Genomic DNA, 26,427 nt, shown 5'->3' with positions numbered 1-26,427 from the left:
TTCTTTAATGACAAATTGGGTAACTAGGTACGTGCCACTGGGAATGTGCCGCTCTACAATCATGAAAATGTTCATTTTGTGCTAGTCTACGACCTAGAGTGGCATTCTCGGGCTATCACTCTTCTGACATTTCGCGTGACTGTGTACTGGACATGTCGGCATATGTGACCGCCAGCGTTTCTGTCACTGTGCCAGCTCGCAATCTGCGCTCTGTGCCAGGAGCACTGTCGGCGCTTAGTTCAAGTCTGGTGCAGAGTCACATAAAATGTAGCGGGAGTGATAGTAGTATCTCTAAGCACCGGCACTGTATGCCTTGTATTTGTGGCCAATGAAGCAGAAATGGTGATGACGCTGCCCTGCTTTCATTACGAATACTGAAAAAAAGTTTCCATTCTGTGACAGTAAATTCGCGCGTCTGATTCTGTTAGTGGATGTGGGGGGCATGCTATATTCTTTCATAAATTGAGGGTCTCCTTAAAGGTACACTAAAAAGGAAAATAGCTTGACATATATTTGTAAATTACCCTCGTGCAATACGAAAACAGCCACTCCGCATTTATTCCGTGCAGCCCATACAAGGCAGGCTTCCTTGACCGGTTTACTGAGCAGGGGGCCAGCTGTCTACAGTTGATTGACTTTGGACATGCTATCGACATGAGCCAGCTGCCGCCTGGCACAACGTTCACCTGTGCGGTGACAACAGCTGGCTTCGTCTGCACCGAGATGCGCGACAGTCGCCCATGGACCTTCCAGGTGTGCAGACAGCTTGCTGTGTGGGCATGGGTGCCGGATGAGCTTGAGCTGGTGCAGTGCACTTTTTAGACTGGACAACACACTAGCAGAGAAAATTGCACTTGAATAGTGCTTCTTTTAAATTAATGGGACTCGCTGAGTGCAAATGAAAGTATGAAAGAAGTTCTCAAAGGCATCGACTAATCTTTATCCCAACCAAATTCTACATAGCTGCTGATCTGAAGTGTAAGCTGCGACGGAATTGTGAACATGTAGCCTTGTTATTTTGCTTCGACGAGACGCCCTGGTAATACGAAAACCTGCCTAATGCATTGTTTTAAAAAAGTGTAACAAGATGCTGCCACCAGCATTGTTGCTGCAGCTCATTTCTTCGGTAACCCAGTGATCCATAGAGATGAATGTTTGCAGACAAGCTAAAGCTCTGTGTTATTTGTCACTGCGAGACAGTTGCCTTATTTGTACTTTAGCGAAACGTGAGTTTAATTCATGTCATCACAGCATTCTGTGAAAATGCATTCATCATCATCCTAAAAAATTGTGTAATCACTGATCAGAACTACAAATAACCGTCCGTGCTCAAAGAGGTGACAGGACAAGTTTTCATCAGGCGTGTGCTTTTTTGAATAGTGCTTGCGATCTGATTTGATTCACATGGGAGTTTTAGTATCCAAAGTTCTGGAAAATAAATATAACAGTTTCATTTGCTGAAGATCAAATTGCAGCGTTTCTAAATGGCATGCGCAAACCCAATTCTCCTTGCGAACTTTCACCTATTCAAAATGTTAACGGCCGTCACCACACCCTGGTGCTATTTTGGACAACGTAGCTTGATCAGGGCCCACAAAAGAGCTAGTGGAGTGTAAAAGTGCGAAGTGCAGCATCTGCTTATACCGTATTTAATCGAATGTAACGCGCACCCAATTTTCGAGAGTTCAAAATAAAAATGCACCTGAACATAATGTTAAGAGATTTTTTAAAATGATGGCATGGCCCCATGTTGAAAAAAAAAGACAAGCACAATGCACTCAGATAAAATGTGAAATTTTTTGTGCTGACAGTTGCTTTCCTTCAGTGATTCAGTTTTGCTGGCGTTAAGGCCACTTCTGGATACGCCCCCATTGCGGGCCGATTCAAGGGCTGTTACCTCGACAGGCTCGGTCTGCACGCAGCTGTTCCAGGACGTCTGCAAGCTTGTCATTGAGGTCCGGATATTTTACAGTTTTGGCCCGTAGAAACTTTTCCTGGTCGACGTGCAATTGAAGATCTTCTTCCTTTCTTTGCATCAATCACATGGACCCAGGTTTCGGGCACGCAAAAAAGGCACGACGTAGTTATCTTAAGCATGCGAAATAACTTTCCTTTGATATGAGCTTTCATCCCCCTAAAATCGGCGAAATATCAACGTACCCAGTCTCGTGCCGATACCGTACGTCGAGTCACCCGCGCCACTGCGCGGCACAGGTTCGTTTTCACGCAGCAGACAGTGCGTTGCCACCAGGTCTACAGGGTACCGTGCAAAAGGGTTTGTTTTGTCGTGTGACATACACACTTTAGTCAAGGCGACTGTAGGTACTTTATGCTTTTGTCTTCGTGCCTTTGGCCGTACGCACAAGCTCTGTTGAGTTCCAGACGAAACTATCTGCGTTGTGCCATTGTACTTTCATTATTACACCCTTGACTGTGTGCGCCAGCTCTACAAGCGCATACGTGCACTCCATCACGCGACATAGTTGATTTCACGCCGTTGGCTATGCGCGTTATCTTCATGGAGTTCCGGGCGCCTTTGTGCACTTCGTCAAGTCACCTATCGTTATTTTCTCGTCTGTGCATGCTATCTCTGCGGAATCTCGTCTAAGCGTGCGACTTGCGTAGACTTTTGTCATCGCACCTTCGGTTACTCACACTAGCTGCAACATCGCTATGGAAGCGACGGAACACCCAAGACAGAGTTCGCACCTGGCCACAAGAAGCGCGATTTGGAACTTTTTCGAAATGAAGCACTCTGCTGCTCCTGCGAAAGGATGCTGAAGACGCCAACGGCAACGACCACCACTCTCATGAACCATTTGAAGCGGCCCAAAAATTTGTATGCTGAATTTCAAGCTTCAAAGGTGTATCCCAGTCAATCAAGCATCGGCGATGTGTTCAAAAGTGGCATTGCCTGATTCGAAACGGAAGGCTTTGGACCGGAAGATTGCTAGAATGATAGCACTCGACTTGCAGCCATATGCGATCGTCGAAGACCATGGTTTTACGGACCTTTTGAATTAGGCAATCCCTGGTTATTGGCCGCCATCAAGACTGATGCTGTCTCTTACGCTGGTGCCAAAGTTGTACGATGACACCAGAGAGTGGGCTCATGTGGAGCTGCACAAAGCATTCAGTGATGGCATGGCGTCACTTGCATTCACCTATGACATTTGGAGAAATGTTGCTACTTTGAAGCCGCTTAGCGACAACTGCAGTTAGACCTGATAGCTACCCAACACTTTCAGCTGTCATGGCGATCCTACCGATGCTCATACGAATGCAGTAGACCGCACTGAGGATGACATGTTGTGGCCCATAGCTATAACTGTGTAAATAGAATTGTACTCTCAAATGAAGTAAGGTGTTTGATTGTCTCATTTTAATTCGACACGTCGGATAACTTGATCAATTTCTATAGTTGTGCCAAAGTCGAATTTACATAAGCCGACTGTATAATAAAATGTTTACGTTCATAGACTATGGCTAGCAGAGACAAATAAAAAAAGTGGCCGGAGGGAAAAAATCTGATCCCACACTTATATGGTTACTGGTGTAAAGTGGAGCTTTTGTTGATGTTTCCCCAAATGGTAATTCATATGGTATGCAAACATAATGCTAATGTCTCATTTTTATGCAGAATGACAAATTTTAAATATTACGTTTGCATGAAATAACATTAAGTGATTATCATTTTAATGACACTACTGTTAAACCTCAATACTGTAACAAAGTTCTGTCTAACAAAATTCTCGATATAACGAAGTATTTAACGTTTCATAACTTCGTGTCCAAAAACACCGTGTATAACAAAATGTCCTTATACACAACCTCCATCTAACGAAATGTCACTGCCGCCACGAAGGAATACATAGACAATAAATGTACACTTCCGCAAATGGAGGTGGTCCAATGATTGAATTACAAGCAGCTGCTTGCGAATGCTCCTCTAAAATTGTGCGCAACCACGAGCGACCACGGAAGTGGAGCATCGTCGTGTTCTGTATAAAGTCAAAGTGCGGTAAGATCCTATTCCGCCCCGCGTGCTGTATCACTTTGGGTGCAAATGAAAGCGTGCAAGGGTGAGCCGAGAAGGATGGTGGATGGATGAAAGCAGTCTTCCCACACAAGCACGGAGGAAAGGGAGAGGGCAGAGAGCCCGCGGTGCTGCAATCAAGCATGCACATCAAATTTTCTAGCTGGGACCTGGCTGGCAGCGCGGCTGAGCACTTACGCAGCTCAGTTGCCTCCATTGAAATACGGCGTGTGCAATGAGTGGGCGTGCTGAGATGGCGTACGTCTAGAGGTTGCATAATCTCGAATTTTGAAGACACTTTAAAGCTAGACACAGACAACGCATCCCCTCCCTGCTGACGGTGCTTTTCATGATATCGTTGTCCCACGAGGGCGATGCTATCAGCCGTTAGTCGGAGTGAATCCGAAAGTGTGGCTGGCAAGGAATAATTCATGCTGCCGGTGTGAAGATATCAACATGGCGTGAAACCATATTTTTCATTGCCGACTCTCAAATTCAACATAGTGAATTAAGTTTTCTCTAGCAAATTTGCATTTTTGGTTGCCCAATACTTCGAAAAAATCTTACGGCCCCTTCCGTGTAAGAAAAATAGATCGGCGACTGTACTTAATTGCGTAAAAGGTAGAAGTTCAATGCAACAAAATTTCAATATAACAATGGAAATGGCCAATTTTACCGACTTCATTATATTGAGGCGTAACCATAATTCTAATGATAATGATAGGATTCCAATGCGGTGTTTGTCCAAAGCCCAGCAGAGGCATCTGCGTCAGCAGGCGTTTGCTTTATTGCGACACCACGTACCCAAGCACACGAAGGTTGGACCCTCCTGCGCTTAACCGTGCACAGCGTAGCCGTCTGTGTCCGGAGAAAAGGGGATGGCGGTGATTGAGCTGATGTCGGGAGTTCGGACTTTTATGCCCCCCCCCCCCCCGGCAGAGGCAACACACTTCTTTTGCCTCCGCTTCACATAGGCGGCCCCCGCAGACTGGACCACCAGGGGGAAATCAGTAGTTGCATTTTCCTATCCCCCTCTCCAGTCTTAGTCTTTCTCTCTCACTTTCAATCTTACCTATTCTCTTCCTTTCACTTCTGATTTTCTGGGCAGCGAGGGTCAACCTTAAGTGGGTAGCCTACCTTGAGTATGCCATATCTGGTTATAGCGGAAATGGACAGCTGGCGTTTGTGGGGCTTGTTTGCATGTCCTACAGAGTCCCCAGGTTGGGCTCCACCGTGGGTGGCTGGCATTCCTGCCGAAACAATCACATTCACATGGCTACTTCTTTTCCTGCATTTCCTGATCGCCCCGAAATGAGGGGGCACACAGAAGAACTATTTCAATTTTTTGGCCAACAGACAGAATTTTCCACACTACCAATGATACTAGAATAGTTAATTGTTGGGCTAGTTGGTTTTCCATAACTGAACAAGTAACTCAGCGCGATATAAAAGACAGACACAAGAAAGGAAGAAACAAAGACAAGCGCTCGTCTTTGTTTCTTCCTTTCTTGCGTCTCTCTTTTATATCGCGCTGAGTTACTTGTTCAGTTACCAATGATACACAGTAAGAGACCCGAAAAGACTGTGAGAGGGATCATGACAGAGACTATAGGACCAGGTTACAAGGCAACGAAGGTGGCCAGAGCGGACCTTCTTTTGTAACTCCATGATAAGAAGCAGCATGATAAACTATAGAATCTAGTGTCATTTGGAGACTTTCCTGTGACTGTGACCCTGCACCGCACCTTGAGCACTACCGCGGTGTTATATGTGGTGATGACCTGTTGGAGCTGACCGAGAATGAACTTTTGAATGGATGGAATAATGTTTTCAATGTAAAACGAATCAAGATGAGGCGCAATGATTAGGAGATTCAGACAAAACGCATAATTCTTACTTTTGACTGAAGTGTTCTACCCGAGACAATAAAAGCTGGGTACATCAAAAATCGTGTCAGGCCATACTGCGAAACCTGCTGTGATGCTTCAAGTGCCATAAATTTGGCCGCAGTTCACAGAACTGTCGAGACCCACTGCGGTGGCTGAGTGGCTAAGGCGTTTCGCTGCTGAGCACGAAGTCGCGGGATCGAATCCCGGCTGCGGCGGCCGTGATTCGAGAGAGAGAGAGAGACAGTAGCAGAAAACCTCATCAACTTCAAATATATTAAGTCGCAAGAAAGGAGTACACGACATACTGCTAAGAGAGAGCTGGCAAAAGTACATCCCTGCAAGATAGAAAAGTTTGGAACAGGGTTACAAAATTATCAGGTCGGCCGTCTTACCATTTTTCGTTGGTGGATGATGAAGGCAATAGCCTTGAACACCAAGCCAATGCTCTTGGAGAACATTTTGAGCATGTGTCCACGTGAGTGAACTATTGAGCAATGTTTCTAAAACACAAATAGCATAATGTAAAGCACTGAACAGGAAAAGTAGTAAAAATGAACGGTAAAACCATCCTTTTAGTGTTACTGAGTTCAGAGCTTCTTTGAAAACTTGTGAGAAGTCTCCTTCTGGAGCTGATAGAATCATGTATTTATTGATAAAAAATCTTCACCCTGACACACTAGTATTGCTGTCTTTTTTCAATACTATCTGGCCAGAAGGATACCTACCATTGGCATGTAAAGAGGCTGTTAAACAGGGAAAAGACCCATCCTTGGTGTCAAGCTACCGTTCTATTGCATTAACGAGTTGCCTCTGTAAGTTATTCAAAAACAGGATAAATCGTCGATTATTACACTTTATTGAAACAAATTGTTCGACCCGTAGCAGTGTGGTTTTCTAGAAGGCCGAACCACAACCGATCATCTTTTAAGGATTGAGGTGTACATTCGTGAGGCTTTAGCTCAATTTTTCCTCTCCCTGTTCGGTGACATGAAAAAGGCCTATGGCACTACTTGGCCATGTGGTATTTTTTAAGACACGTCTTAGAAATCGGTATGTGTGGCAGTATGCTTAGTGTAATCGAAAGTTACTTATCAATGCGTACATTCCGGGTTACAGTTGGCAATGTCTTGTCTAGGCCATTTATCCGAGAAACTAGGGTACAGCAGGGTGGAGTAGTTAGTTGTACTCTTTTTATTGTAAAGAGTAAGCCTTTAAGGTCAATAATTTCACAAAGTGTTTTTACTCTGTATATGTAGTGACCTAACGTTAGGGTTTAGGTCATGTAACCTTGCGATATGTGAACAAAAAGTTCAGCTTGGTCTGAGCAAGGTGCCTAAACGGGCGAATGAAAATGGCTTTAGGCTAAATTCCAACAAAAGGTCATGCCTACTTTTATCAAGAAAGAGGCTTGTTCCCAGATCCGACATTGAGCTAGATGGGCACCACTTATCTGTGAACACACAACACAAATTTTTAGGCATCATTTTTACACAAAACTAGCATTCATTTTAAGACAAACTGTTTAAATACTGTAAACAATGTGAGAATCTTGTTGCACACAACATGGGGTAGTGATTGGAAATGTCTAAGAAACCTCTACAAGAGCGTATACTTGCCCAATTAGATTACGGTGCCATTGTTTACCATTCCGCTACGCCGAGTGTCCTAAAGATGCTGGATCCCGTTCATCTTCTAGGCATCCGTCTGGGAACATGACAACTCCCATTGCAAGCCTCTGCGTAGACGCGAACGAGTGGTCGCTCCATCTGCAACGTTCATACTTGGACATCCGTCTTATGTAACCATAAACGACATGACCATTTCCACACTGTTTTTTAGTCGACCGGCAGCGAGAGAGCCCTTCTCACTGCACGTAAGAAAACTTAGTGAGGAAATGGGTGTTCCACTCCTCGAACATACCACAGTGAAGCCACTGCCGTTGTGACAGTGGCAGCTCATAGAATGTGATACACTGTTTGTAGAGGTGACAAAACATGCTCCAGAGGCACATGTTAGAATGCATTTCCCAGTCGAAATACTCGTGCACAGAGTTTCAAACTGGCGCTTCTAAGTTGCATGCCGGCATGTCTTATGCAGCAGTCGGTCCATCTTTCTCAGAATCTGATGTGCTGCACCGGAAACAAGTATCTTTATGGCTTAGGCCTATGCACTATTGATGGTTGTGAAACAAACTTGAGTATGCTTCCATAGTTTGAGATCCTCACACAAAAATTAACATTAAGAACCTTGAAAAAATTCAAAGAAAAGCAGTCCGATTTATTTACAGTAAATTTAGGACTACTGACCCCCCCCCCCCACTGCATCACTAACCGCAAACGGCATTGAACTATTACAAATTCGAAGAAAGAAGAGTTGACTAGAGTTTTTTTTCAAACTTAATTAATCATAGGCTAGCCTTAGACACCCCAACATACGTATCCCCCTTGATAAGTAGACCCACTCGACACCACTGCTCTCATTCTCTAACACCAATTTTCGCAAGGACTGACACTTTTCAGTACTGTTTTTTTCACAAACAATAGCTGACTGGAATAAATTAACTGAAGCATTTCCCCAGCGCCCGTATCTATAATGTTGTGTAATGAATGTTATTTCGTGTTAGTTGTATTATAACTAACTTGATTAAATTTTCTTAATCGTCTACGTTATGATGAAAGAAACTGTGTGAAAAGCATGTTACAAACTTGTTCCATCCTGTTCTTTTGTGTAAATAATCTTGTGTATTCTGCTCACCCTCCTTGGACTTGTCCGCAATATTTTTTAAATAAATAAATAAATAAATAAATAAATAAAAGAAAGTTTAAGCTTCAGAAAACAATTATATTTACAGACTCCCTAAGTGTCGTAAAAGCCCGAATGTTACTCTGTAAACACAAAAATCCTGTACTTATTGAGCTGTATTCAATTCTGTCCTGTGTACAGTCAACATCAAATTTTTTGGACTCCCTAGGGACCGCAAAGACGTCCGAAAAATTGGGCAGTCCGAAAAAACTAATGCATGCAGAAAACTCACCATTTTATAGGTATTGCACGGATGGAGAGGGTCAAGAAGGGAGTATCAGGCTTGCACAGCTCAGCCAATGCATTGTTGAGGTGGCTATGAAAAAAGCAGTCCTTAAAAATTAAAAACATCAACAGAGTGGGCGCCGTCAGTGTAGCTGGCGCTATCTTCAGCTAGGTCAACGCTGTCTGTTACTGCCTTAGCAGCATGAAAACATTGATCCTCTTTTGCATGGTGTTCCACTTACATGCATTGTTTACTTCAATTTCAGCCAGGGTCATTTAATCGCTGTACACTGATGACAGCATCATCAATGCTGGAGTCGACTCTGAGCTCGTCGGCTTTGTAGGTACTGGCTCTTCAGTGTCAGAGTCGTCCGCATCCACCATCACATGACAGACGATTTCATCCTCTGTTAGCTCCACACAGAGTTCAAGATCTTTGTTGGTGCTGGCAAATCATTCAAACGTTATCCCAGTTGGAATCGAAACACACGCGCTGTGTAGGTCGTCGAACACAGTCCATGGAAGGATATTGATTACACACGCTGTTATTCTCTTTGGGCGAGACTGCCGTCTCGGCGCCGAGTGTGAAGCCCGGGTGGCCAAAGCAGTTGCGAAACGTCTGTTGTGAGTCCGCAAGCATGCCAGAAGCAGACCTAAGGTCAACAGGGTAACCTTTGCCGCTGTCCGAGCACAGCACCATGTGGCTGAGCATGTGGGACCTGTGCAGAAGCTTCAGATTGTGGCTAACGCCTTGGTCCGTTGGCTGTAAGATTGCTGTGCTGCTCGACGGCAGAAATTCTATCTGTATAGTCTTTAGGTTTTTAGTGGCACGAGCATCAAGTGACACTCTTGTTTCTTGCACAGCACTTCCGGTTCACCTCCTGAGACGACCAAGGATGAAATTAAAAATAAATCGGGAAAATAGAAAAAAGTAGTACAGTACAAAATTCATGGGCTTCATTATAGATATGATATGAGAGCATAAGTTTAGAGACAAGTTGACTTACTGAAGTGTCTGGAATAATTAGAATTAACGCCGAGGTGCGAGTGCCGTTAAGAGACACCTAAGTCAAAGATTAGGGTCGCGTATCATTTTTTATTTGGTCATGTGCAGCATAGTTGTCCACAAACAGCAGAACTTTACGATTCTTCTGTTTGAACCTTCTGTTCAATTTGTGATTGTCCACTTAAAAAAATGGCGTAGCTTGCACTGTATGCGTAATGCTAAAGAGACAGCGGAGCCGATGGGCACCTAGCTAGTCCTGGCTTTTGGGCTAAGCTAAGCACAACCGAGTCATCCCCAGCATTTTCCGGAATTTATTGATTATTGATCGATTAGGTATCGATTGGCTATCGCAAGGTATTGACCAAGTATTTAGGCTAGGCTAAGCACTACCAAGTCATCCCCAGCATTTCCCAGAATTTATTATTTGTTGATAATCGATTAGTTATTGATTGGCTATTGCAAGGTATTGGCCACGTATTTGGGCTGGGCTATGCACTATCAAGTCATCCCCAGGATATTCCTAAATTTATTGATTACTGATTGATTATCGCTTAGCTTTTGATTGGATATCATTTGGCTATCGATGACTGTCTAAGCTTAAGTAGTCCCAACCATGCTTAGCTAGACTTAGCCTTAGCCAAACTCAGCTTTGCTAGTTCACAGGGGTATGTGCCATTGCGTTTGGACCCTTTCAGTACTACCGCCAGGGTCGGGCCACATTTTCTCTTCGTGGTTGACACATTACACCCGGCTTAAACAGCTCCACTGTTAATAACTGCTGTGTTATCCAGGCCTTCTTGTTGGCCTCATAACGAACAGGTAGGGCTGCCCCTACCTTGGATTCTTTGATTTCCCTATGGTGAGCATTGGAAGCTTCTTGTTGCCTGACATGTTGCTGCCGATGAGGATGGTCAGCCGCTCTTTGCTGTGTTTACCACCATGGTAGAGGTCACCAGCGAATGCAAGCGTTTTCTCTTAGAGCATTTTGTAGAACAATTCAGTTTCATTGCAGTTGAAAATTTTCTCAGGCACAAACTGCTGCAACACTGACTGTAGCTTTCCATTCCTATATTGCGCTACGGCTGAATCGTCAACAGCGCCGCTTTCCCCCACATCTTCTTGAACTTGAGGTCATTGCGATTCTTGAAATTTATGAGCCACCCATTGCTGACCTTGAATTCCTCAACGTTCATTTGAAGCACAAAAGTCTCTGCCTCTTGCTTCAAGATGTCGCCCGAGACCGGGATACGCTTTGCCATCATGGTATTTAGCCAGAAGGCTTCGGGCAAACACCTTGACTCGCATTCTTTTTTTGAGCCCCATTTGACTTTCCGGCCACTTCCAAGATCTTTAACTTGTTTTTCATGAAATGTGAAACCATTTGCTTCCAAATTCCAAACTCCTTGCTTGTGACTGGCCACTTTCAACTTGTTTGATGATGAGGGCTTTCTTTTCCGTCGTCAGCCTGTGATAGTCATGGGCACAGATGACGAAGGCGTATTTGGGGCCATTGCTCTCATCGGCCAATCCGCTCGATGAAGAGCACAGCACCAAACAGCGGGAAGCTTCTTAGAGAACGTCGAAGAGAGCACACAGCATGGTCACATGACCTATCACAAAGCTAACCAAATGTGGATAAACACAAAAAGGCTATGACCATAGCTGTGGCTGCCAACGGATTGGTGTGCGGGAGTGCTGGTTTGAGGTTTTGATACCATACAGTGGCAGCAGTACATCAGCTGGCTACTGCTAATGGATCGGTGTGTGAGAGTGGGGATTCAAGGCTATGAGATAAAGTGGCGGGGATGGATGCTGCTTTGGACCTGTGGTTAAGGGTAAGAAATCCGGAAAATGTGATTGCGTAGGGTGTGAGCGTCCGATGTTTCAGACGTTTCGATACATTGGTTCTGTGGGGTACGTGACGGGGCTACAAAGGCGACCGAATTATCAGGCAAGTACGAAAAATCTGCCGTATGGGAAAATCGGACCTTGACTGCATGTTTCTAACTGGCATGTCATTATATGCTGGTTACCTGGCCATAGAGGCATCCAGGGTAATATGCTAGCAGACCAAATTGCCACATCAATTGCATCACAAGCTACTAATTCTATCGCTGCAGTCCCTGTCGCAGATCTGAAGTCTTTCCTATGAACGCAACTGAGACGCCACTGGCAACACGTGAGATGCTGAAACAAATAATTAGCATCACGCAATTAAGCCACAGTTAGGTTTATGGCCCTCTACAATGAAAACACGACGAACTGAAGTACTATTCTGTCGCCTCACGATAGGACACAGGTAGGGCACCCACAACTTTCTGCTGATTGTTAATGAACCTCCCACCTGTGGTAGATGTGGTGAGATGCAGACCATCCTCCACGACCTCTGGGAGTGTCTAGAAGCAGAACCTTAGAGAAACACTTTCCTCTAGCATACCGCCAGCACACCCACTCCATACGGTAATGCTTCCTAGTGCAGAACCGTTTTTTGACAGCAAATCATTTGTAGGTTTTTTGAATGATGTTGTATTGCATATTGGTCCAACAAATTCGTAGCACATCCTCTCGCCAGAGGATGATGCTGCGATAGTAGTGTTCTGTATAGCACATGCCTCCAGGCCCTTGGGTTGCAAGGGCTCTGTCTCGGCAGTAGTGCTTCTCACAGATTTTTACAGCTAACATGTTTAGCATACAGGGTGTCCCAGCTAAACGAAGCCAATGTTTTAAACGTGACAGAATGTGCTAGGAGGTTCAAACCAACTCAGTGAGGTTGAGGATCACGTGTGCTATTCTGCGGTATTTTTTTCGTTTTGCAAAGTCAACTAATTAGCATAAACTAATTGCCTAACTTTTAAAATATTGGCTTCACCAACAAAGTGCCAAAACGGAAGTTGTAGATCACATTTAAAAATGGCTGACTGACGTGTTTGCAATTAAGTACCATTACCTTGTAATTGCCTTTAAAGAAAGCCTACGAAATACAAAGACAGCCGCGTGATAGCACCACTAGGGAGTTTCAGTACAGCGGAAAACAGCAAACGCAAGGATTCAGTGTTATCGTTTCGTGCTGCAAACTGTGCATGCGCAGAACGTAAACGTAACCAGAACTCTCACGCACGTACACTATTTTAGGAATATAGTGTTCAACGCTGATGCACGCAAGGGATTCCGTACGTAGGGCAAGATGGTGGCGCCTGTTGAAGCGAGAGCCGTGCACTTCGCATCTATCGAGTCGTCGGCCTGCACTGTTCGGCTCATTCGTTCCCCACTAATGCTCGTGTTTGCTTTAGATTTGTCTGATGATGCTTCTACAGTGGCGTACAATTGACAAATGGCCGTTGTTTTGGATATACGTTCTCGATTAGCGCCTCAGTAGGCTTAACGAGAGGGTTTGCTCTTGTTTGCTCATGTTTGCTGTATCCGCCTAGAGATGGTGCCCAAGTGTATTTTCAAAGCATTGGGGTTTATGGACAGTGAAGGCAAAATGGACTTTCAGCGGGTAGAAATAACCAAACAGAGGTTATCTGATTGGTGGCTACAATCAAGGCAGGGGTGAAATTTCACCTACCGCAAGGTACTAATATGTTAATAGTCACGGCTAGGTGGCGTATGCCACCGCGCGATTTAAAGGGTTGAACCATATAGTTCCATCCATCCGTCAGCATTTTGATTCGTTCCGCTATTCTAAACACTACCTTATAACGCGCAGTGCAGCCTTTCTTTGCGTTAGCGTTGCGTTGCACGCTATAATAAAACTCCCTACTATTTCAGCGCCCCTAAACGACTGATCAAGAAACGAAATCCGCGTATCTGTAAGTGGTTCCGGGACGGGCTTGGCGTTTCTGGTGGTCGCAAGGTACGCACCAGCAACTGTCACTAGTAAGATATGATAGCGAACAAATACAAGAACATGACAACAGCATTTTCCTTCCCGATTAAACCATTCCGTGGTCCACATTTACTCCAGCCGGAGCTTCTTTCTTTTTTTCTTCTTGCATTGTGTGTTCGGGCTTCACTCCTTAAGTGGTACCCCGCAGGGGCGTCTGCGTAAGCAGGCGTTTGGTGTGTTGCGACACTAAGGACCCGAGCACATGAGGGTTGGACCCTCCTGCGTCTGACCGTGCGCGGCTTAGCCGTGTCCGGGGAAAGGGGGATCCTGGGGGTTGAGCCGATGCCGGGTGTTTGGTCCTTTATGGCCCCTCGGCGGTGGCAACACCCCTCTTTGGCCTCTGCTTCACGTAGACGGCACCCCCGGACTGACACTCCCGGGGGAAATCGGTGGTCGCCTTTTCCTGTCCCCCTCTCCGATCTTTTTCTTCTCTATTTTTCTGTCCTCACTGTCCTGTCACCTCTTCTCTTCTGTTACTTCCACACTTTTCATAGGCGACTTGGGTTAACCTTGTGTAGGTGCCCTCTCTTGGGTTTTTATATAAGGTTATAGCGGCAATGTACGGCTGGCGCCTGCAGCCTTACACGTGAAGTGCTGTAGCGTCCCCTTGTTGGACTCCGTGGTGGGTGGCTGCCATTGCTGCCGAACAACACAAAATTGTTATGGGAACGCCCGCTTTTCCTCGACTTCTTGATCGTCTCGCTCAGAAGAGGGGACGCACCGATGAGTTTTTGAATTTGTTCACCCGGCCTAAAGACATCTTCCCCCGATATCAAGTAGTACATAGTGAGAGAACTGAAAGACTAGCGAGAACCATATCCCCATTTGTAGTTGCGAAAACCTTGACGAACACGCTTGGCCCTGGCTATAAAGTCGCCAAAATGCCAAGCGGGGACCTTCTGTTTGAGCTACGTGATAAGGAGCAACACAACAGACTCGGCAAGCTTGTGACTTTTGGTGATGTCCCAGTTACTGTTTCACCGCATCGTTCCATGAACACAGTACGCGGGGTAGTATCCGAAGCAGACCTCATCGACCTATCTGAAACCGAGTTATTGGAAGGATGGAAGGAGCAACACGTCACGAATGTGCAGCGCATCTTTATGAGACGGGACAACAAAGAAATTCCCACGAAACACCTGATACTTACCTTTGAATTAAGCGTCTTGCCACAAAGCATCGAAACAGGCTACACAAAGATAGCAGTAAGACCATACATACCAAATCCTAGGCGATGCTACCAATGCCAAAGATTCGGCCATGGCTCGCAGAGCTGCCGTGGTCGACTCACCTGTGCCAAGTGTGGAGTACAAGGCCATGCGTCAGACAATTGCGAGGCTACACCTCACCGCGTAAATTGCGATGGTGACCATCCAGCGTACTCCCGGTCTTGTCCAAGCTGGAAAAAAGAGAAAGAAATTGTAACACTGAAAGTCCGTGAAAACATATCGTTCAGGGAAGCACACAAAAGGTGCTCACCATTCCACACGACCACATACGCTGAGGCGGCGCGTCAAGGGGCAGCGTCGCAGCGGCTACTTGCCCAGTCCGCCTGCCCAGCCCGCGCGCAGCGAGCTGTCGCTTCTGGCTCCTGCCCCCAAGGTGGAAGGAGCTAAGTCTACTCCACCCAACCAGCAAACAGGCCCAGTTACCCTAGGGTTGCCGGCACCACAACAGTCCTCGGTGGCAGCCTGCGCTACGCATAGCGAACCCGCAGGCCCGCTAGCAGCTCCAACGGTGGGTACAGTCAAGGCTACCTCACCCTCATCGGCCCCTGCTAGCGCTGGCAACATCCGGGGCAGCTCAGGCCCAAAGGCAGCCCCATCGACCTCCGGGCTAGTGGGCGCAAATGTCTCGTCGTTCGCGGCGAGACTTTCTCGCGAAACTTCTCGCTCGCAAGAGCGCGTGTCCGGCGCCTCACAAGAGGCAATGGACACCACACCCACCCCGACGGCGCACCAAGCGCCTAAGGAGCGGCGAGGTTCCCTCGACCGCTTCAGAAAAGACAAATCCCGCGTTACAGGGCCTGGAAAGGGCTCTGTAATCTAATGCAAAACTTCCTTTTTTAGTACACACACCACCCATTTACTTTCAGTATGGCCACACAAATTATACAATGGAACATCAGAGGCCTTCTTAGGAACCTCGATGATGTGCAATAACTTCTCCACGAACACAATCCAAAAGTGCTGTGTGTACAGGAAACTCATTTGAAATCGACACATACAAACTTTCTTCGACAGTATGTTACGTTTTGTAAAGATCGCGATGATGGTCTCGCATCATCAGGCGGTGTTGCCATCGTAATTCACGAAAGCATAGCATGTCAACGTTCGCAGCTGCAAACGCCCCTTGAAGCAGTTGCAGTTCGACTTGTTCTCCTTAACAAACTCATCACGATTTGCTCGCTGTACATACCACCACATTACCGCTTACACAAACACGAATTTCAGTCCTTTATAAACGAATTGCCAGAGCCTTATCTTGTTCTTGGGGATCTCAATGCACACAGCAGTCTGTGGGGTCGCATCGATGGGCGAGGCCGTCTAATTCAAGATTTCCTTTCTCATCCGGTGCGTGTCTGCTTAACAAAAAAGAACTTACATATTGTCTTGAAAACAAAACCTTTTCCTCTATAGACCTCAGCATAGCTTCTCCATCCATATTACCTGAACTTGAATGGGAAGTTATAAAAAACCCTTACAGGAGCGACCATTTCCCAATAATGCTGAGAGCACCAAGACAATGCGAATCTCCACCACACGCTCCCCAATGGAAGGTCGATGCAGCGGACTGGGATAAATTCCAAACACTTACCAGTAAGCTCTCGTGGGCTGACATTCCATCGCTCGGAATTGACGGTACCGTCGAGTATTTTACTAATTACATAGTTGATGCAACCTCTAAGTGTATTCCCCAAACAAGCGGACTTTCTAGCAAACACCGTGTTTCGTGGTGGAATGAACAATGCCGGAACGCGCGTAGGCAGCAGAAAAAAGCATGGAGGCAGCTTCGCGATTCTCCTACTGCTGAAAACATTGTCAATTTCAAGAAAATCAAGTGCCAAGGTAGGAGAACGCGCAGACAAGCCAGGAGAGACAGCTGGCAAACATTCTTATCAAGCATCAATTCATACACGGATGAGGCCAAGGTTTGGAACAGGGTCATTAGAGTAAGAGGACGACAAACACATCCACCTCCCCTGGTACACACGCAGGGAGACAGCCTGGAGGACCAAGCGAACCATCTGTGTGCACATTTTGAACATGTGTCCAGTTCATCGCACTATTCATCAGCATTTATAAGATACAAATCAGCAATAGAAAAACAAAAAATAGACCGAGAGAGCACCGGGAACAAGCCATATAACCTACCTTTCTCCCTAGCAGATCTGCAGCAATCACTCACCTGTTGCAACCAATCTGCCCCAGGCTATGACCGCATACTGTATGACATGTTAAAAAACCTGCCCTCTGAAACAAAGAAAACCCTTCTCTGTCTCTATAACTCTATCTGGACCTCCGGCGACATCCCCTCTGCCTGGAAGGAGGCCATAGTGATCCCTATCCTGAATCAGGGCAAGGATCCATCGTCCGTATCGAGTTACTGGCCCATAGCTCTAACAAGCTGCCTCTGCAAAGCTTTCGAGAAAATGATAAACCGCTGTCTGATACATTTCCTAGAAGCAAACAAGCTGCTTGACCCATACCAGTGCGGTTTTCGCGAGGGTCGATCCACCACTGACCATTTGATACGTATTGAGGCACAGATACGTGAAGCTTTTGTTCACAAACAATTCTTTTTATCTGTATTCCTAGACATGGAAAAGGCCTACGACACCACATGGCGGTTCGGAATACTGAGAGACCTCTCCCACTTTGGTATACGTGGTCATATGTTAAATGTCATTGAAAGTTACTTGCTGAATCGCACATTCCGTGTTCGGGTTGGCAGTGCTTTATCACGACCTTTTGTGCAAGAAACTGGAGTGCCACCGTGTGGGGTGCTCAGTTGCACTCTCTTCATTATAAAAATGAATTCCTTGCGTCTATACTTCCCACGCAACATGTTTTATTCAACGTATGTCGATGATGTACAGATTGGATTTAAATCGTGCAACCTTGCAATCTGGGAGCGGCAGGTTCAACTTGGTCTGAACAAGGTGGCTAAATGGGCAGACGAGAATGGGTTCTGCCTAAATCCACAAAAGAGCACCTGCGTCCTTTTTCCTAGAAAGAGAGGACTGTACCCCGACCCCGACATTGACCTGCAAGGACAGCGTCTACCAGTAAAAACGGAACATAAATTCTGAGGCATAATTCTTGACACAAAGCTAACATTCATACCACACCTAAAACATCTAAAAAGCAAGTGCATGAAAACAATGAATATTTTAAAAGTGTTGTCACACACTACATGGGGTAGTGACAAAGAGTGTCTGTTAAATTTGTATAAGAGCCTCATAAGAACACGCTTAGACTACGGGGCCATAATTTATCAGACAGCTACCTTAACCGCGTTGAAGATGCTGGATCCCGTCCACCATCTAGGTATTGGCTTGTCTACAGGTGCATTTAGGACAAGCCCTGTAGAAAGCCTTTACGTCAAATCCAATGAGCGGTCACTCCACTTGCAGAGGACCTACACAGCTTTCATGTATTTCCTTAGAGTGAACGCTAACAGTCAACATCCCCCATATTCCACCGTAAATGATTTGTCCAGCTCCCACCTCTTTCATAACCGGCCTGCAGTAAGAGAGCCATTCTCGTTGCGTGTGAGAAGTCTGGCTGAGGAAATGGATGTCCCACTCTTTGAACATCGTCTAATGACACCCACTATATAGGTCTCACCGTGGCAGTGGCAGATTGTAGACTGTGATCTGTCCTTTTTCCATGTTTCGAAGCACGCCCCGGTTACACACATTCGAATGTACTTCCTTGAACCGCAGCATAAATACTCCTGTCCAGAATTTTACACCGATGCATCAAAGTCTCATGCTGGTGTCTCTTATGCAGCGGTTGGTCCATCATTTTCAGATGCCGACGCCCTGCACCCCCTAACGAGCATTTTCACAGCAGAGGCTTATGCAATGCTCTCGGCTCTTAAATACATCAAACAATCAAAAATACCAAAAGCAATCATCTACACAGACTCGCTGAGTGTAGTAAAAGCCTTAAAATATCTTAAAAGGCACAAAAATTCTTTAATAGTATCACTTTATTCGCTCATATGTAATATTTATGCGTCCGGGCAGCATGTTGTGGTGTGCTGGGTGCCTGGACACCGAGACATTGAGGGAAATGTACTGGCAGACCAGCTTGCCACATCCATCGAGGCAAAAGTTGACACATCTATGCCCGTCCCTGTTCCCGATATGAAGCCATATCTACGTAAGAGACTTCGAGTCCACTGGCAACGTTTGTGGGAGGCCCAGACTCATAACAAACTCCATTTAATCAAGCCTCGCTTAGGGAACTGGCCATCGACCACGAAATCTAGAAGAAATGATGTCCTATTCTGTAGGCTCAGAATAGGACACACTTACGGCACACACAATTACCTGTTGTTTGGAGGCGAACCCCCGACCTGTACTAGATGTGGGGAGGCACTTGCTGTACTTCACATACTTGTACAGTGCCCACTAATAGAACCTGAAACAAAAAAGCACTTTGTTCAAGCCTATAGATAGAATATACCCCTTCACCCAGCGATGTTTTTACATAATGACCCAGTATTTCAGCACGATTCAGTTTTAGCCTTCTTAAACGACATTGACATATTAAAAATTTTTCGTCCGAGAGATCCGTAGCGGCATCCTCTTCCAAAGGACGCTGCTGCGACAGCATGTTTGAAATGCACTCGCCTCCAGGCCCTTGTTTCTAAGGGTCTCTGTGAGGTTGTAGTGCCTTGTATCGCTTACTTTTTATACTATACTATATTTATTGTGCGCCTATCACGTCATTGTCATGATTTTATTATTTTGTCTGTTTTACGCACCTTTAGTGCGCAGGAGTTTAGGCCCCTTTACAGCCACCCTACACCTACCCACTGTCATTGATCATACCATTGCTCACTCAGTACAACACGTCTTGACGCTCTTTGGCCATAGCTGGCCCTTGCGCCACAAAACAACATATATCATCATCATATCATTAAGTGGTGCTAATAATATGTTTATACCATGTCACGTCGAAGCGCGACACACATTCATCACCGCCGCTCGCTCTGTGCACCCGATCGCCACAGGGCACACGAGTGAGTCTCGAAAAATGGCATGCAAACAATGTCCTTTACTGCTTGGTCGTTTGGGGGCGCTGAAATAGTGGCACAATCACGCGGTTGTTTTTTGTATTTCGCGGGCTTTCTTTAAAGGCTGTTACAAGACTCACCAATGGTACTTAATTGCAAAAACTTCAGTCAGCCATTTTTAAATGTGATCTACAACTTTCGTATTGGCACTTTCTTGGTGAAGCCAATATTTTAAAAGTTAGGCAATTAATTTAAGCTAATTAATTTACTTTGCAAAACGAAAAAATACTGCAGACTAGGACACGTGATCTTCAACACTACTGAGTTGGTTTGAGCCTCCTAGCACACTCTGTCGTTTTTAAAACATTGGCTACATTTAGCTGGGACACCCCGTATATATCTTCCTTCCTCAATGTATTTTTTGTGTTCATAGTATACTTCATTAGCCATTACCATCATCTTATTGCATAAACATTTTACTCATTTTACAGTGACTATTTAAGGCCTCTTTACGGCCACGTCACATCTACGTCTCGTAATTCATCACTATATATTGCCAACTCAGTAACACTAGCCTGGCGCTTTTTGGTCCTATTTGGCTTTTGCACGACAAAACAATTCATCATCATGTTTATCCAAATGTATTGCAATCTGGCAGATGTGACAATGAAGCAAATGTTTTCATTGATGCTGATGATTTGCCTCAGAATTGTGCGAAAAGTAATCGTCACACTTTCTCGTTCCACATGACCACCAGGCATTGTGGTTCTGCTTCTTATTTCGAGCCACCAAATGCTCGTTTTCTTCTCCACACTTCACTTTGTGACAGAGACATTCATGTTCTGCAACTCTCTCTTGCACTTTCAGTGCATGCTTTATTCGCATTCTCAGCTGCTTCCGTTGCCGCCTTCCTTGCCTTTCTCTTGCTGCCTCTGCTAGTGGGTTAAAGTTGTGTGAAAATAGGTTTGTAGCTAAAGGGCTTAAGAACCTGTACAGAAGTACATTGATTCTAAGTGGAAAAATTGAACTAGGAAAGAGATGTCAATGGCGAAGTCATTGGACATAACTGAAAATTGTATTAAAGAAAGTCTGAGACGGAGCAACAATATACTGAATATACTTTTCAACAAATGTCTCGTTTACAGGTAGTGTATTGTTTGTGACAAACTGCCGTAACTTAATTGTTTCAGTTTTGAGTGAAGGTAATATCTTTGTCGTACCACTTCATTTGCACAAAGTTGGTGCTGCTCCTTAAGTGAAATTGCTAAAAGAATTGTCCAGTTGTCAATACACTACAGCCCCGATGCCTGTGTTGTATGCAGACTGACTGGTTTGGCCTTCTGGGATGCCTGCACCTGCTCTTGTTTGGACACTGCATGGAGGTCGAGAAGACGCCCAATGGCTCTTGGTGCATCCGGCGCAAGTTCACAAGGTGCATCTCCTTGCCTAGAGGGTGTTTTGCAGATCTGGTCATGTGTATGAGTCTACTCATACCCAATGATGACAAACTTGTTCGAATGCTTAAAACAGTCCGATTCTATACTTCTTTTCTTTCTGAGGTTTTACGTGCCAAAACTAGTTCTCGTTATGAGTCACGCCATAGTGGAGGGCTCCGGATTAATTTTGACCACCTGGGGTTCTTTAATGTGCACTACAACAAAAGCACACAGGCGTTCTTGCATTTCGCCTCCTTTGAAATGTCGCTGGGACAGAAAGGTTGATGATGACGACAATGAATCTATGTGATAAGTTTTTTACCCATGACTGAACAGAGCTGCACTACAGTGCTTAGACACCTTGTGGTGACCTGATTTTTGCAGCAGCACATGTAAGTAATGCTGCATCTCAATAGCATCTAGCTCTCTGTTGCATTATGTAATAATGCACCAAAGCCATTATTATCTGGATGTGCTGACAAGCTTGCTCAACCGCATACAGTGCAGTCCACTTATAACGATACCACGTATGACAATATATTAGTTATAATGATGAGTCGACTCAGTATCAACTTGTGCATAAGGGCTATGACAAAAAAACGTATAATGGTATAGTATGACAGCATGTTGGATACAGTGCTTTTTCTGTGCAGACGAGTTCCTCCTAAATGAACAATGCCGAGACGGGGCGAAAAGCTTGCCTACGCGAGTTCGTATCTGCCGCCATTACAGCGCTGTGCGTCCCACCTGTGCGGCGATTGTGAAAGCCACATGCAGCATCGCAAGTTGGCCACAAGATGGCCCAGCTGTTAGAGAGAAAAAGAAATTGTGCAGATCGCACGCCCTCTGGGAACTTATGTTATCATTTTGCAGGTGGCTGGCTATGCAGCTTTGTTAAGGGTTCTGCAAAGCATTACCAGGTTGACAAGTGTGTTTGTGTAAATCCAACATATGTGTGTGAAGTGAGTACAGTGAACTAGAATTAATTCGAGTGCATGTGTCTGATGACAGCGGTAAGACAACGGCGACGGTATCGACGATTGCATGATTACTATGAACGATCGAATTTATGTAAACGAGCAGCATGGAGGTGCGAGATGGGCAAAAAACACAAAGTACTCACTGACGGCAGCATGTGCTATCACTTTCAGGACACAAACGGGTGACTTGACGACGATACTATAGCACAACTTGATGCCTCTGTTTTTTTTAGCCATTCGGATGAGTGGCGTAATGCAGCTGCTCTCCTTGGCTGAGCGGTGATGACACGGCCAGAGTGGAATTCTTTGCAGCGCGGTCATACATTGACACTATGTGCACCAGGAAAGAGCACGCCTCGATGTTTAAGCGGCCTGATAATGACGAGAAGGGCCATGAAAGTCTCGTACGGGCTTTGGGAGGAAATAGGCGGTAGCACGTTGCTCGGAAATCAACGTTCGTGGGAAACGTGCTTTTTAATTGCTGTTAGAACGGATGCAGGCACCACCTGGTGTTCTGCCGCTGAAATGCCGGGATGGCACGGATGCGCAGCACAGATGGCACGCGAGAATCACAGGCGAAAGTTGGAATATGAAGATGGAACGATGGCGAAATGACCATCAAGATCATACAATTCATATTATTCATGATATGCATGTCATTCATACCCAGATATATATAGAATTAAAAAATGACCATGACATGGCATTCATGCCATTTATGTTTTGATGTACTTGTCATGACAGGCATGCGATGTCACTGATGTCAAGACATGCACTTGTAGGTCTTGTCATTCATGTCAGTCCATGGGCTGTATAATGAAAAACTATTCCGAGTTTATTTTGATCTCCTGACGTCAAATTTATGTAACTGCCGACGCAAGCATTAGGTGGTGATTTGCATCATTAAACAACCAAATCAAACGCTCTCGTTTATAAGAGGTCACTTCAGGATTTCCCAGCTTGAGATGTTTTTCTTATTTAATGGGCTGACAAGAGGCAAGAAGCGCACACGAGTGGACATGGTTTCAATGGGTCTGAGCCAGCGCAGTGAAAGTGGCGCAGCGGACCAATCTGCGATTGGTCCGCTTCCCCTTGTTTAACTTGTGTTTGCTAGTCAAAAATCACCGCGGCGGCCAATGGAAGGATAAAGATAATGCAAAAGTGGATCCCCAACGAAGGAAAGTTGGCAGAGCGAAGTCGTATATGTACCGGATTGGCTCGACAGTGTTATACTGCCACCCAAGATTTTTATTATACACAGAGTCATTCTCCCCTGCAGCTCCAAGTAGCCAGAGGGATCAGTGGGCAGCCATCTTTTATTTATTTCAGAATGGGGCAATCTGGCTATTCCGAAAAAATGTCGCGTATTAGTACATCTTTAGTGCATACACTTCACATTGACGGAAGTTTTTGTGGTTTTGTGACCTCTCACAACAGGCAGGCAAAATAGCAGCAGCCCATATCAGATGGGAAAGCCATGCGGTTTTCCTGACGCCGCATGACATAGGCGAAGTGGGGTTGCCCTAATAATTTTCTTTCAATCACGGAGGTCAGTTGCAGAAATGGAGTAAAAAAGATTGAAATAGCTTTACGCTAGAGCGCCGCTTGTTATTCATGTCATCTAATTTTGGCATTATATGTAATCTATGTATGTCATGCATGTATTTCATACATGTCCCGATAAATATTAAGTTAAAAAACGACTACGACGGCATCATGTCATGCGATGGCAAATATGCCATGTCATTGATGTCATGACATCTCAATCATGCTGTATATGCATGCATGCATGTCATGCCGCCTTATGCTTATTCAGATATATTTTAAGTTGAACAAACAAGCACGACGGCATCACGACGTAAGAGGCTAGCTGGATGGATGGATAGATGAATGGATGCATTAAAAATGTCTGAAGTGTGCAAAGAAGGCTTCGCATTAAAAAAGGGACAGGCAAAGCGGCGCGGTGGCGCCTGCCTGTCTACAATCTTGCAGCAAGGCCAAAAATGCGCCGTGAATGCAGCCTCAAACAGCGGATAGCCCAGTTTTAGGAGATGGTGCCAACAAAGTGCAAAGTTGTGTCGCTTGAGACAAAGCTGCACATTTTCAGGGGTGGGACTCCTGCCCCAATTGTGCCATTGTGATACAAACACCAATTCCTGCGCCAGACTGCACCAAACACAGAAAATTCACCGAAATTGCGCCACGCTGTGGCACAGCGGCTTTGGCATGTGTGCGCTGGCAGTGGCAGCGAACAGCTAGCAGATTCGTTCTCCGATAAAGAATGCAGCCGTTCACATTTCGCACACCGCGCGACGGCGCCTCCTGCGCAGTTTATCGTAATTTTCGCTCTTATAAGGCTTATAACGCTGGACTTTCGGTGCTTCCTGCAAGTGGACGGGGGCGCCCGAGGCCACTCCCGGCAGGTTTCGCTGCTTGCAGAACGGCCAGGGCGGCTGTAGCCACCTTAGCGGCTGTATTTAGAGTGTTCTAGAATACATTTGAGTGGGCCGAGTGGTGCGGCGCTCCCTAGCTGAAGCACAAAAAACAAAGCCCCTTCCTTAAAGAAAGATGCTTGAACGCAAAGCTTTCTCCCATGCAAACTGAATCAAAGTGCAAGGCCAACGACCACACAATGAAACCAAGAAATGCTGAGCGCCCCGATGCGATGCATATGCGATTTGATTGCTTGTTTAGGATTGTCTTTTTTGAACGTTGAAGTTGAATGAAGACACATTTTGTTAAGTTGCATAGCCTTTATTACTCGCTCAAACTTTTAAGGTAGATTCTACACTTGCAAAGTATTGCCTTGTGATGGCTGTGGTAGACGGTCAGAGGCTCTGCCGTTGCTGATACACGGGATCCGCCTTACGGGCAGGATCACGCTCGTGCTTAAGTTCGTGTACGCCAGCCTCTTCTGACGTGCGCTGCACCCGAGGCCTACCCATGGTGATGGCCGGGAATGCACTGCGTGACGCGCGTCATGCAATGCAGATATATACAGTTCGTCTGGATAGTGTGGCGTTGCAGTTCCCATTGTTCTTACCGGTACTACTGCGAATGTAAACTGTCGTGTTCTACGATATGTATGTCATGCGCTGTAGGTCTATTGGGTGTGCAGATGCGCAGATAGTTCCATTGTGTAAGTTAGCTTTCCTGCAGTGCGTTTTCGGCGCTCACGGTAGAATCAGTGAGACATAGAAAGCTTCACTTTAAAACAACGAAAAGTAGGCTGCGGGCACTGCGAGCGAAGTAGATATTGCGGAGGCGCTCGCCGCTGCAGGTTCAGCGGGTGGGCGTCTCTGTCCCTAGTGCCAGTATAACGTAAAACTATTCCAGTGTGTTTTATGCCCGTATGGGCGAGGTCTCAGTCATTTTGATCTATCAAGAAGGGCTAATGGTGGATTAGGCTAAAAAGTCGCAGTGTCGCCCACAAGGCGAAGCATCGATTGCAATAGCAAAGAAGTACACTGCTATACGAAGGATCGTATAGTCTTATCGGCTGTATGAACTTGTAAACATTGGCTTACTAAATAAATAACAAGCATGATGTCGCACGTGCACAAGCAAACATGAACACATCGCACTCGATGCCCGCAGAAACTCTCTGTCAATGCGCTGGAGTGAGGAAGCGCGGCAACAGCAGTGTGCGAATTGACCTTCGTGCTGCACCTCGCTTCAGCGTGAACGAAATGGCAAAAATACAGCGCACACGAAGCTATCAGCACTCACACTTGGTCCCCATTGCAAGTCGCTTTCAAGATAGGACGCGCGTGACCTCGTCATACGCAGCAGCCGCCGGAATAGAACCCCCACCTCTCCCCTCCCCCAGGTGCCTTGCGTGCGACGGAAAACTGCATGCTTCCTCCCCGCTTTCCACCCGTGCGTGCACGAGATAGAGCCGCCATCGTCGGCTCA

At 45.7% G+C, this 26,427-nt stretch overlaps 1 protein-coding gene across 1 annotated transcript in view; it reads left to right on the top strand.

Annotated features, from left to right (window-relative positions):
- The first annotated feature begins 606 nt into the window (after positions 1-606).
- Positions 607-26,427, top strand: part of LOC125943716 (mitotic checkpoint serine/threonine-protein kinase BUB1-like) — a 29,242-nt gene continuing 3,421 nt past the window's right edge. The window contains exons 1-2 of the mRNA XM_049663185.1: positions 607-753; positions 21,419-21,528. Coding sequence (XP_049519142.1) covers positions 655-753; positions 21,419-21,528 — 209 coding nt within the window. The 5' untranslated portion in view covers positions 607-654. The remainder of the gene's footprint in view (positions 754-21,418; positions 21,529-26,427) is intronic.

Source organism: Dermacentor silvarum, chromosome 1 (assembly GCF_013339745.2).
Source record: "Dermacentor silvarum isolate Dsil-2018 chromosome 1, BIME_Dsil_1.4, whole genome shotgun sequence".
Taxonomy (NCBI): domain Eukaryota; kingdom Metazoa; phylum Arthropoda; class Arachnida; order Ixodida; family Ixodidae; genus Dermacentor; species Dermacentor silvarum.
This window is presented reverse-complemented; position numbering and strand designations above follow the sequence as displayed.